Source organism: Eleginops maclovinus, chromosome 13, assembly GCF_036324505.1.
Source record: "Eleginops maclovinus isolate JMC-PN-2008 ecotype Puerto Natales chromosome 13, JC_Emac_rtc_rv5, whole genome shotgun sequence".
NCBI classification, from domain to species: Eukaryota; Metazoa; Chordata; class Actinopteri; order Perciformes; family Eleginopidae; genus Eleginops; species Eleginops maclovinus.
In genome coordinates, this window is record NC_086361.1 from 4,182,356 (window position 1) to 4,195,775 (window position 13,420).

General features: G+C 37.9%; 1 protein-coding gene across 1 annotated transcript in view; it reads left to right on the plus strand.

The window, feature by feature from the left end:
- The window catches only part of LOC134875462 (protein MTSS 1-like), a 63,013-nt gene that overhangs the window by 8,884 nt on the left and 40,709 nt on the right, over positions 1-13,420 (plus strand). Inside the window, exons 2-3 of the mRNA XM_063900048.1 lie at positions 501-562; positions 4,241-4,314. Coding sequence (XP_063756118.1) covers positions 501-562; positions 4,241-4,314 — 136 coding nt within the window. The remainder of the gene's footprint in view (positions 1-500; positions 563-4,240; positions 4,315-13,420) is intronic.

The window sequence follows — 13,420 nt, forward strand, 5'->3', positions numbered from 1 at the left end:
AATGAAAGATGATCAAAACCCTCTTTAAGTTTACATTAAAATACATATTTGTGTTTTTTACATTGCCTTTTATTGTGATGAATGAGGTCAGGTTTCTTTTTACGTGTTCACCAGCTAGTGTCTCATGTGATTAAGAAAGGTAATGCTATTTTAAACAATTTATTCATTCATTTTATTTACAGATCATTATATTATATTTATGTAAAGAACCAAATCTCCCCATACCCCACTTCCCCCTCAACCCACATTGACACACTGACCTGATACTTTTCTTTCAGCACAGAAACTGACCTTATCCAGGATATTTGCCAGACACAATCGATCCACTCTGAAAAGATGTTTGTTCAAAGCAACATTAGAAACTGTAGAGCGCCACTGTTTAACCTTCTAAGAAAAAGAATCAACTTGTTGGTTCACTGCTGCTGTGTGTGTGATACAATCTGCTTGGAAAACATTTGAAAGTTCAATATTATGATCTTTTGTTCCACTTTTCATTTCAGGGCAGTTACCCTGTCTGGGACGACTTCATCAGCAAGGCCAGCAAGCTCCAGTCCCAGCTCAGGTACTGATGGACGTAACACAAACAAATGAAGGAATCATTTACATCACTTTGACGAAACACGCTGCACATTTAGAATACACAATGAGTGAAAGAAAAGACACACATGCCACGACAAATTCAGAAAACAGAATATTTCATAGCCCATGCCAGCTGTCTGCCAGTGTTACCAACTTTCTGCACCTAAATTATTCATTTTCAGACACTCTTTACTAAATAAAAAACATTTTACAACTTATTTCAAAAGTATCGAGGAATATATTTAAAAAAATGATATTATAATTCATTGTCATCCATGCAGTTCAGTGTCATCCCGGTTTGATCGAGTGTATGGCCTCATCTGCAACCTCTAGCAACTTTTGGAGCTTATTTAATTGGATAAGGGTAAAGCCAATATCTTTCATTTGAATAATAATCTAATCATTATCTAAAATATAATCCAATAAAATGATTTATGAAATATCCTGAAATCCCATGATGGCAATGTTGAAAATGAAAAAATGAAATATCTTTTAATCCTCTTTTTTACATATTTATCAGTTTTTTTGTGTTTTGGTATTTGCCTGTGTTTGTGTTGTCAAATGTGTTTCATTTGCTTGTTTTTTTCTTAAATTGTAGTATGTTTAGATCTCTCTGTCATTGGAGTTAATAAGGCATTATTTATTCTTCATATATCTAATCATAAGACATACCCAAGCTACCTAATACATTTACATTTAGTTTCTATGAGATTAGATGCTTCAAGACAAAAAGAAAGAGACCAAAACGAATGGTTAAACTGACCCACTGATGATAGAATGGCGCAGTGATGACAGATTTTTGTAGGACGTTAACATGGCAAAAGCCCTCTTGAAAAAGTGCAAGAGGGTTTCAATACGTTAATTATACTTATACGTTTCCACATTTTAATGAGACTTGAAAAATTGAACTGTAAATGCAATCGCCAGATAGTACAAAGCTAACGTTAGGCTAAAAACAAACTACATCCCGGTCACATGACACTTGTTAGCAGCAAAGTTTTTAAGACGTATTAAAGCCTCAGACGTTCTCTAGGGGGATTTTACTTCTTAGAACAAAACGTCAACATCTCGTTAGCTTCTATAAACCTATGACCTTGTTTTGGTTATCAAACTAAAACCCATTCTAAAGCCATTGAGTTTGAGACGAGGGAGTGCTAACTCATTTCTGGGTTTGGGACTCATTTCTGCCATTTTATTGGCAAAATGTCATCATGCAAATGTGTGCACAGATAATACACAAAAACACACATGTCAAGAGTGTGTTTAACGTAAGCTCATGAAAATCCAATCAGTCTTCTTCATTAAGTGTTTAAATGTCATGCTCACCTCGCCTTGCCCTCATCTGGTTCACTGACACAACACACACATGCACACACAAACACACACACACACCAGTGAGAGTCAAGTACACAGAAACACAGAGATAATGTACACGTAGAAACTGCAAACAAACAAACATTAAACATTAATTTGTAATGAACAATACTACATAAACACACATGAACCTTTCAGTCATTAACCACCCACTAACATCAAACTGCACACACACACACTAGCACAACTCAATTAACCTTCCGTGGCTGGCAGACATTAATGATGCCACCATAAAGTCATTATCAGTGAAAGGGATCAGCAACAGCCTCCAGAGATTCTGCACTGGGCCAGAGGTCAGCAGAGGTCACAGCTGATTACCAACTCTGACTGCATCACTCCTCCTCTTCCTCATCACAGGAACACACACATTACCATCGCTGTTGCTTGTTGTATCCTGTCAAACCTGTCTACACATTATATGCCATTACAGAGGGAGCACATTTAGATTGACTTTCCATTTCCCTTTGTACAGCAGAATCAAGGTTAACCTCAGGATGCAGGGACGTAGTCAAGTATGTTCAAATGAATATTAAAGTAGAAATGTTATGCAATGCGACAAGTGTTTTCCTCTTAAGATTATTTGATTATTATTATTATTATTATTATTATTATTATTATTCATTTTTTAAATTTGGACAAAGAGATGATTTTTATTTATTTTTTAAAAACGAGGCAAATATCACGGCCTCTGACGACCATGAACTGAACTCTGTATGACTTTCGATTGGCAATGTTTGCTAGAGGGGGTAGGATTACAAAAGTTCTTATGCTTCTTCTTGCCCTTTTTGAACATGAACTTTATTATTTGTACCTTGTAAAAAAATCTTTGTTAACATGTTCAATAAATAGACTTAAAATAAATACATATATATATATATATTAATATATATATATATATATATATATATATATATTTATATATATATATATATATTTATATATATATATATATTAATATATATATATATATATATTTATATATTTATATATATATATATATATAAATATATATATATATATATATTTATATATATATATATATATATATATATATATATATATATATATATATATATATTTATATATATATATTTATATATATATAGATATATATAGATATATATCTATATATATTAATATAGATATATATCTATATTAATATAGATATATATCTATATTAATATAGATATATATATCTATATTAATATATCCCTTTTATAAAAGATGACGTGATGAAAATAAATATTTGGTTAACAGATGATAAAAGATAAAAGACATGGGGATTACCAGCAGTTAAACATCTAAAGCAACATCCTTTAGCATTCTGTATTTTCATGATTTGGCCCTTCAAGCAAGTGCAACAACAGAAGACATAGCAGGGCCAGCCGATAGCACTAACCCGGCTAGGTTGCCCGCCTGTCCGGCTCTGGTTCTGAGCTATCTAGTCAACAGCAGCTACTGTTAGCAACAGTAAGCGGTTAGCAACTAGTTTTCTGTCCATCAGCGGGAAACCCAGAAATCATTTTCTCTGTAAAGTACCGTAAACTTTTACAAAGTTATCTCGGGTAAAGGTGGAAGAATTTCTCAGATGGTTTACTTAAGTAAAAGTATCCTTAATACGTTGTAAAAATACTCTGTCACAAGTAAAGGTCCAGTGGAATCAACATATACTACTCACTTTCCAGTACGGCCCATATCAGAATGAAAGGTATAAGATTTTTGTATCATAATTATTAATGCATTATGTCATCGGTAAAGGTGGAGATCATTTGTATTACTTGATATACTGCTGGCTAGCTGAACCTACAATACATAATGATTAATTAGTTGATTATTTTCTGTATTATGAATCTATACCTGCAAAGAAATGTAGTGGAGAAAAAAGTAGCATCATTTGGAAATACTCAAATAAGTTAAAGTACCATTTAATTGAAATGTTCTATTTACATTCCACCACTGCTCTCGGTGACTGTACAAGCTGCTCACCAAGGTTAAACAGTAAAGGAACAGGAATTCAGGCTGACAGATACAGTACCATTCTCCCTATCACAAGTCAGTGCAGCACTTTACAAATTGGGCTAACTGAGTACCTGAAAGCTGTTGTGTTAAGGTCAAGTAGTTACATAATGTAACTTTAATACTGTGCTCTCCCTGAAGTTGACACTATTGAAGCTGGACCCAAACTAGAGTTTAATCAAACGTTCTATGACACAGACACTGAATTTAAAACGATATATCAAATGCTATCTCCTCCTTTAACCTAAACTTCCTTTGCTGTGTTTCCCAGGTCGACGGTTGTCGCGGTAGCAGCCTTCCTGGATGCCTTTCAGAAGGTGGCCGACCTGGCGACCAACAGCCGAGGTAAGAGGAAACCTCTCCGTCCGTCTGTCTGTGTTTGTGTGGAGGTCGCATTTGAAGTACTTTTCTTTTGTGTTTTCTGGAAGCTCTTTGTGTTTTTCACCATCAGAAATGTAAACTGCTGGGGATGAATCTCAATAATTGATGGAAGTTGTTGGACTTTATTGATTGGCTGCTGGATGTGTCAATCAAAGGATTTCACATTGGATTTTGTCATATTCTTTGTATTTGGCATTTGCTCACGCTTGGTTCAAGTGATGGAATTGAGCCATACGGACTTAAGGGTACAAAAAATCATACATTTTGTGAAGGTAACACAAACATTAAAGTCTTTATTAAAGATAACATCATTATTCACACAGCTTTTGCATTGAGCTCAAACAACATTCATCTTCATGTGTCTGGCAGTTCAAGAGGAATTCATTTGATTTCTCCATTTACGATGCGTCTGTGGCTCTGGCATGCAGACTGAAAGTCATTATTTTCCTTCAATATCAGAGGATTTGTGTAAAATCACCAAAATAAACTAAATTCAAAAAGTCCTATTAATGTTGCATGATACCCTAAAGACCATGTTGTTGAGTACTTTTATAATCAATACCATCTCGGCCTATTTGCTCACTTAAAGATGTGTTAAATATTTATTATAGTATATTGTTTGATGTCTAGAGATGCAATGATAAGGAAACTAATTGATACAATGAAATTATTTTTATTTTTTGGGGGGCGCTAAGATTGGAAGCAGCTGTCAACGTGACAACGACCTAGGCTTGGTAGAAAGAGCTGTTCCTGTAACGTTCTTTGAGTTTTGGTTGGACATCTAAAGTCTTTGAGCAGCTGGGAGGGACATTTCTACATATTTTCTGACTCAAAGAAATAAATAAAAATGGCACATTAATTGATGAAGACTTTTTCTTCTTGCTTTGTGGTCGTCAGTGCCAGTAGGTCTCAGTGATCAGTGCTGCTGTGGTGGAGACGCAGTTTGCACATTTTCCATTGATTTGTACTTTTCCATTATCGACAAATGATCAGAGGTGGCTGTCTTCCCCAGCGCTGGACTGGAACATCAATAGAGGTGGCTTCCTGGATTCATTAGAAGAAGCAGGAGGCCTTGATGGACAGTTTAGTGTGTGTTCTCTTTGTGCTTTATGTTTTTATGCAGTGCAGTGTTCATTTTTATCTTTATGTTGGTACATTTCCTAGGTAACTTAATATCTTCATGGTGTGTGTGTGTGTGTGTGTGTGTGTGTGTGTGTGTGTGTGTGTGTGTGTGTGTGTGTGTGTGTGTGTGTGTGTGTGTGTGTGTGTGTGTGTGTGTGTGTGTGTGTGTGTGTGTGTGTGTGTGTGTGTGTGTGTGTGTGTGTGTGTGTGTGTGTGTGTGTGTGTGTGTGTGTGTGTAAACATTTAGAGGTTTAGAACCACACCCCCCTGTCCCTACATCCTCCTCAAGTGAGTTCCTCCACCTACCTGCTTTTACCTGATGTGTGTATATCAGTTATACTGCAGACTTGTTCTGTACTCAACCAGACCACGCTCTTTCCTAAAGAAAGTTTTGCCTACCCTAAACATAACCATAACATGTGTCATTATGAGCAGATGTGGTATTGCAAGGTTGCTTATTTGCAGAAAACCAATGATATATAGGTGAACCTTTTTGCTGATTCCAACATCGTAGATTTTGACCTCTTTTTTTTGCTGTATTACACTACATGTAGTGCTCCCTTTTGTATTAATGGGATTTTTACATCAAAGTATTTAATAACCTTTTGGTAGTTTAGTCAAACCCTTCAGCCGTAGTCCTATTTGTGTTTAATTTAAATGTTAAGCAAGTTATACAAACTCTTGCTCATCAATCAGTAGGCACTTGGAGATATGGGAGATAAATAGAGCTCCGGAAAAAAAAAGAGCACTCCAAATGTTTCTTGACTCTTTATCTCTACATGTATGGCAGCCATTCCAGTGTCTGTCGAATTCCAACACAGAGAAATGTTGTCAGTAGTTTATAGAATACAATAATAATAATAAAAAATCCTTTAACTCAAATTCATACCTATAAATAATAAAACAAGAGAGAATGCTCAAGTGGTCTCTTCATTTTTTCCGTGGCTGAACAGTACATGTATGTGTTCCCTTAGCTGGGGGCCAAGACCCTCCCAAGGGGTCCTACATGTAAGATAAATCTTAGGGCTTAAGAAATCAGAAAGAAGAAATACCCAATTACTACTTCCAATGACCCAATTCAGACTTTTCTCCACAATTGTCTTTACTATTGTACTTCTCGTAGCTCCCTGCCTGCGACAACCATCTTGTTTTTGGGGTTGATTATATGTACGTCAGTCCCAGCCATGTAAACTTGATATCTCAGGAAAGCCTAGTGGGAATTTCTTCAGATTGGCCACAAAGGTCCAGTTGGGCTCAAGGATGAACTGATTATATTTGCTGATAAAAGGACTTCACAAAACACTTTATTTTAGTTTACCTTTTACACTTATTATGACCATTCTACACAAATGTAACACAATAATTCAGATACACAATGAGGTGAAGACATTTTGGACAGACATGCAAACTACAGCTTCACTGGCAGAGTCTGACTGGCCTAGTTTAATAATGGAACAGAGAGAGTTTCTGTGTAGAAATTGCCACACAGCTCACAGGCCTACAGAGTTAAATAAAACCCTCTTCTTTAAAAAAGCACACAGTCTGTACACATAGGTCTCATCATTGGGAACATCATATGTAGCACATAAAACTACACTGTGAATATTGTGTCATCTTTCATGTTGTTCGGCCTGCAATCTGCTCAACTCTGACAGATGTGTTGAATTATTAAATAAGAGGTCACTCCTACCAGTATACCCAGTATACCCAGTCTGCTGAATTCCTCATCTCTCATACACTGCATTTCTAATGGGATGGTGAGACATCAGATGATAGAGGGGTGATGGAGGAGGGATGGAAAGTGAGAAACAGATGGACCTGGTGTTGGAGAAGCCAAAAGCGATAAAATAGCACATTAGCAGGAGTTTGAATACAACCCAAAGAGATGATGTGCAGTGCAGGAATGGGAGAGGAGAGCAGGTAGAGTGCAGGGATAGAGGGCAGATGGCGCCGGGGAGAGGAGAGGATGGAAAAAGATGGATGGAGAGGGGAAGGGGGAGGGAGGCTGTTGGCTGTCATGTCCAGCCGGCTGCTGCTGGTGCTCATGGCAACAAGATGGAAATCACTGCAGGATTGAGTCAGAGCAACAGAAGAGATACCTTATCTTATCGCTTATTTTATCTCCTCTGAATCCTCCAATGGGGGCCAGAGCCCTGATGGTCACTTTATCTGTCTGGGATTAAACCATTCATCAGCTAGGCAGAGAAATAATCGATTGGAATGGCATGCCTAACAAAGACCTGCGTTGGTATTGAGGTATTTGCTTTGGAAACATTTAGATATGTTTACTTTACTTACTCTAAAACAAGATTAATATCAAAAGCACGTTATGATATACAGGAATATTCTTGTTGAAATGTATTTGGAAGATTCAAACATTGTTTCTTAAGTAGAATATCGTTATCTTCTCACAGCGCACGCACACAGACAGAAGCAGCACAACACTATGGAGATGAGATGCAGACATCCTCCTCTCTACCTGTTAGTGTGTGTCGGTCCATGGTTACTATAGCAACCTGCTGTCGAGGCAGATAACGTCTTTAAAGGGCCGGTGAACGCCATCCCTTCAGCAGAGGCCACGTCAACATGTCGACACCTGGTAACTGGGTCGGACAGAGGAGGAGGTGGAAGAGGAAGAGAGAGGTGAGGGATAGGAGAAGGGAGGAGAGGACAGATAGGAAGATGCGTGTACAATCAGGTTGGGTGCAGTTGAACTTAATCTCTAACAATTTGTATATGTCTTATAAAAAATATATTTCAAGCAAAAAAAAAATGATACTTCACAAATATGAGCGATGGGTCTGCACAATGCAGGGTTTGCTGTCTCATGTTAGTGAAGCTTGTGGAGAATACTTGACTTCCAGATGGGAGTGGAAACTGTTTTGTACACCTTAATCCATCTGCTCATTCAACCACAGATAATAAAGAGGAACCTCAACATCCCGGGGTTAGTGAAACGCTATCAGAGCTTCCGTATCCCATTGGCAGCCTAACTGCCAGCAGTAAAAACTGTAGTAGCTCATGAGCCACCAAAGGCTGTAAAGGCCAGATGTTGTTTTGGGGGTAAAACATTCCCACCATGAAGCTGTGTGAGCTGCAGCATATGGAACTCAGCCCCCCCCCCCCCCCCCCCCCCCCCACTGGTCCTTTTCAGTAGCAAACTGAAGCACCTGAACTGACATCTAGCATTTAAGCATCTAAAGCAGCAGCATGATACTGTATTTATCAATAATAACTTGTTTAAAACCTTTATATTTATGTGATAGTTAAACATCGCTCTCCAAAATAATGAGCATTCAGGAGCTGCTGTAACAGTTTCTGATAGTTTCAGGAACATGAACAGACTCAATCAGACAGGAACTTAGCAGAACACCCTTGTCCTGTATATATTTTTATACTGTAACAATATGACATCTCTTCGCCCGAAATAAATGCCCTAGACCAGAATGTAGGTTTGTGTACAGTAGACAAAAGTGAAACCCTGTTTTAAAAGTGAAAGTGCTTTGGGCGTTGAAGCACATTTTTGTATTGCTCAAACGCTGGTACTAGAACTTCCTTATCTGTTTGTAACGTCATTGGGTCAAAAGATACTTTTTTCCTATTGGAAAAATAGACGCTCAAAATCAGCGTAGATTTTATTTGGATACCCCAGTAGAAACAATAGCCTTTATTTAAATTATTAGGTCCTAAAAGTGGTTTAATGCACTTAAAGCAAGAGTTATTTTCCCTCTCCTTTCATTTGACTGTAAGACAAGACCAGACGTGACGGAGCGAAAAAGAGGAAGGACAAGTGTGCATGCTCTTTGAGCCTAAGACCCTGGATGATCCAGGTATTATTGTTCTTTAGTCATGCCAATTTTCTCTTGATGTGTCACTAAGAAACTTTAAAAGGCCTCGCTGAATGCAATTCTCCTCATACATCTGCACACATAGTAGTTTAAACACCAAAAGTATCACAGGCTCTGGTGCAGTCACTATCTTCATTGGTTTTTCCGTGTAACTCTCTGTTCTCCTGCCTCAACAGAACATCTATAAACCGGTTACAACAGGTCCACAATGCTGCAGTCAGATTACTCACTCGGTCCAAAAAAACTTGCCACATCACTCCGATCCTTTCCGCCCTGCACTGGCTCCCTGTCCATCTCAGAATGCAGTTCAAAGTTCTGGTTTTTACATATAGAGCTGTCCATGGCCAAGCCCCCGCCTACATTCACGACCTGGTCCACCCTTACAGGACAAACCGGGGCCTTGAGGTCCTCTGACAGGGCCTTTTAGAGTGCCACGGAAAAGGCTAAAAACTAAGGGGGATCGTGCCTTTGAGGCGGTGGCTCGGAGGCTTTGGAACGAACTCCCCCGGGGCCTGAGAGCCGCTGACTCAGTGGAAATGTTTAAGGGGCATCTGAAGACTCACCTTTTCAGACAAGCTCTTGGGGTGTCGTGGGAGGTGGGTTTTTAGCTGCCCCTACACTGGTGTTATTTGTACTGTTGTGTTTTATGCCTTTTATTGTACATTTTACAGTTGTTATTGTGTACTGTTCATTTATGTTGAGAAGGGTACTATATCAATACAATTTTACTTACTTACTAACCAAACAACCACACTAAGAGTGTTGTGGCTCAACGCAAAACTACTATTATATCCAGCAGCTGATCACAGACCTGTATTGCAAGCAATCCTTATGAGAAATCAAATGAATCCAAATAATTTGGGAACCATAGCATTATGGTATGTGTATAGCTTTTCAATTAAAAAAAACACAACCACTCTTGATTCTACATTACATATCTTTTCAAATCACACAATTTAAATATTTTTGGTATTTTTAATGGCGCTACAGTTCCATCAATTAAAAGCAGTTTTGTTAAAATAAATACAAAACACTACAAAACTCTTAGTCAAATTGATTCTCTCAGTTTATGCCTTTTTAACTTAACTTTTAACTTAGTGATACATACAAATGCATTTTCCACCTGCAGTGTTCCCTGGGAAGTGTTGGAAGTGGGAAGAGGTGTGTTGAAGCTTTTTCTATGAAGAGCTCTTTCTCAGCAAGGTTGCTCATAGTTTGTAGAGATAGCATAACTTTATGTTGTCTATGTCGGGGAAATCTAGACAAGGATGATTGCAAATAGTCTCATCCTGTGTGGGAGAGGAAGTGATTCTGATAATTGTAAACATGACTCAGCGTTTACCAGGTGTTGTTTACAATGCAAGGTAAAAAAAAGTGTGTGTGTGTGTGTGTGTGTGTGTGTGTGTGTGTGTGTGTGTGTGTGTGTGTGTGTGTGTGTGTGTGTGTGTGTGTGTGTGTGTGTGTGTGTGTGTGTGTGTGTGTGTGTGTGTGTGTGTGTGTGTGTGTGTGTGTGTGTGTGTGTGTGTGTGTGTGTGTGTGTGTGTGTGTGTGTGTGTGTGTGTGTGTGTGTGTGTGTGTGGGTCCTCAGCAGCTCACAGATGGCCTCCTTTGGCAGCTTGTCCTTTAGTGATATCATCTCAGTCGCAGGTGAGTGATGTCATATCTGCAGTGTCCACACATGGCAGCATTTTCAGGATGTTTTTTTTAAATCAAGGTCAGATAGAGCTCCTCACATAAACTTCCTTTAAAAAATATAAACACACAGATGTATTCAGCTGTTTCATGCAGAGTCCTCTAATAAATACACACATTGTTTCTGCTAACAAACTGATGTTTGGTAATTATTATTATTAATGATGCAGATAGTTGGCAGATGTTTACAGTGCTTTTCAAAATAAATTCCTAAAATGCTGAGGACTATCGGGACTGTTTAAGGTCAAAGCTTGTTAACATCACAAATATCTTAGCCACTAAGTCAGTCATGATATCTAATACTTACCAAATCGATACCACAATGATTTAAAAAAATTGTCCGTAATTGTTTTTCAAAAATATGCCAGGTACCAAGTACTTTCAGGGCTTCAAATGAATAGCATCCAATCGCCCAGGGGGCAATATAAAATGTTTTTGAAACAGACATTAGATCTTACATAAGACAATTCTTTATCAGGGTGTGTTGAAAAAGGCAAGGAGAGCTAGTTAGCTGTTAGCTGTTAGCACACGGTGGGCACAGCATCCTGCTTGGCTAAACAACATAGCCAACAGCTAACAGCCAAAGAAGCAGGCTCCATTGAGCTACATTTAAATCATTCATGCTCTTTTGATTAAACATTTTTGTAGTGAGCTAAGGTTAAGCTTAATCATGATGTGTTCAAGTGCAATCTTGTAAAATGTTGTTTTTGATGAGAAACGTGAATGAATGGTTGTCTGAAGGTTTTCACTTTTATAAAACATACATTTGCGAGGAAATTAGGACCTGTATAACTCGAAAACCACTATGAAAACAGAAGAAAAGGAGTGTGTGTTGAAGAACAATGGATTCATTGTTTTTTTCACCGTGATATGGAAATTGTTGAATTTCCCTGGTACTGTGTTCAAGGTCAAGGCACTTTTAGAATCAAATCACACTACACATTGGCTTTGGAGATGATGACCCAGTTTTGTTTGGCCAAGTTAGCAGTTGTGTTTGGACGAGTGCTTTGTAATGTTATTGGTTACATTTACACAACATGTCATAGGAGCTAGTCAGGACATTATCAGGCTGATAGGCCTAAACTACTTCCTTACAAGTTTCTGCCTCCATTAGTCAGTAGATATTAAGATTTATTGTACACTTGCATAAATAAATTGGCCAAGTATAATTCTACAGCTGACTTCCACGATGGCGCCAGCCGAGGGTTCTGGGAGATTTGTTACATAGCTGAGCTCTTACAGGGTCTTATGTAAACAACATGGTTAATACATATGAGATGTAGTGAAGATCACTCTGTCCTCTCAGAGTCTTTAGACATCTGAAAATAGCTGTCACATCATCATCACCTCTCTTTGTACCTCTTTCATTTTCATGCTCTTCATCTGTGCTGTATTGCCTCATGTTAGTTATGTTCCTGCCCTCACTTCTCTGCATACCATTCACACAGTTGCTATGTGCCCGCATACTTCGGGGTCCAGTGGGAAACTGTAGCTTTCTGTCAGTTGCTGCTTCACTTCAAACCATCTCACGTTTCCTCTGAGATTCACACTGAACCCTTTACTGAACATCTGAAACTGGGGGATGTTTTACATGTCTTTGCAAAGACCTCATCTTCCTACATATCATAAATAACAAATGATTGTGAGATAAAGAAGAAAAAAAAGAGTAAAGTAAGGAAATGAGTTTTCCATATGTATACAGAGAACAGCTGGAAAGAAGTGAAGGATAGCAGATGCTCAGAAAAAAAAACTGTTTAATAATTTAGATTAAATTTGAATTGATATATTTTGGAGATAGAAAATTAGATCTAAATGTTAAAATGGTAGGTGCACATCCTTCTCCATTTCCTCTTACATTACAATGAGAATTTCTAAAATATTAAAGCACAATATTACTTAATTGTTTTTGGAAATACAGCTCCGGAAAAAATTACGAGACCACTCCAAATGTTTCCTAAATCTTTATCTCTACATGTATGGCATCCATTCCAGTGTCTGTTGAATTTCAACACAGAGAACAATTTTCAGTAGTTTAAAGAATACAACACAAAAATAAAAATAAATAACTCAAAGACAAACCTATAAATAATAAAACAAGAGAACCTGATAATGCTGAAGTGGTCTCTTCTTTTTTTCTGCGGCTGTACACATCATGTAACACAAAAACCCCAATTTTTCTCTGTCTCATACTCTGTGTGACATGCCAACAGTTTCCAGCTGGGGGAGGAAAATCAGTTGTGGGAAGTGACTATCTATTTGCCAACTTGTGATTCATATGATTCATTTCACAGTTCAGTGGTTACACAGCAGATCAAAGGGGGCAGAACGCTCTCAGAGAACAGGATGATGTTGTACCTGGATCAGACTTTAATCAGCAGACATAAACATGTGCTGATGTCAGAGGCTTG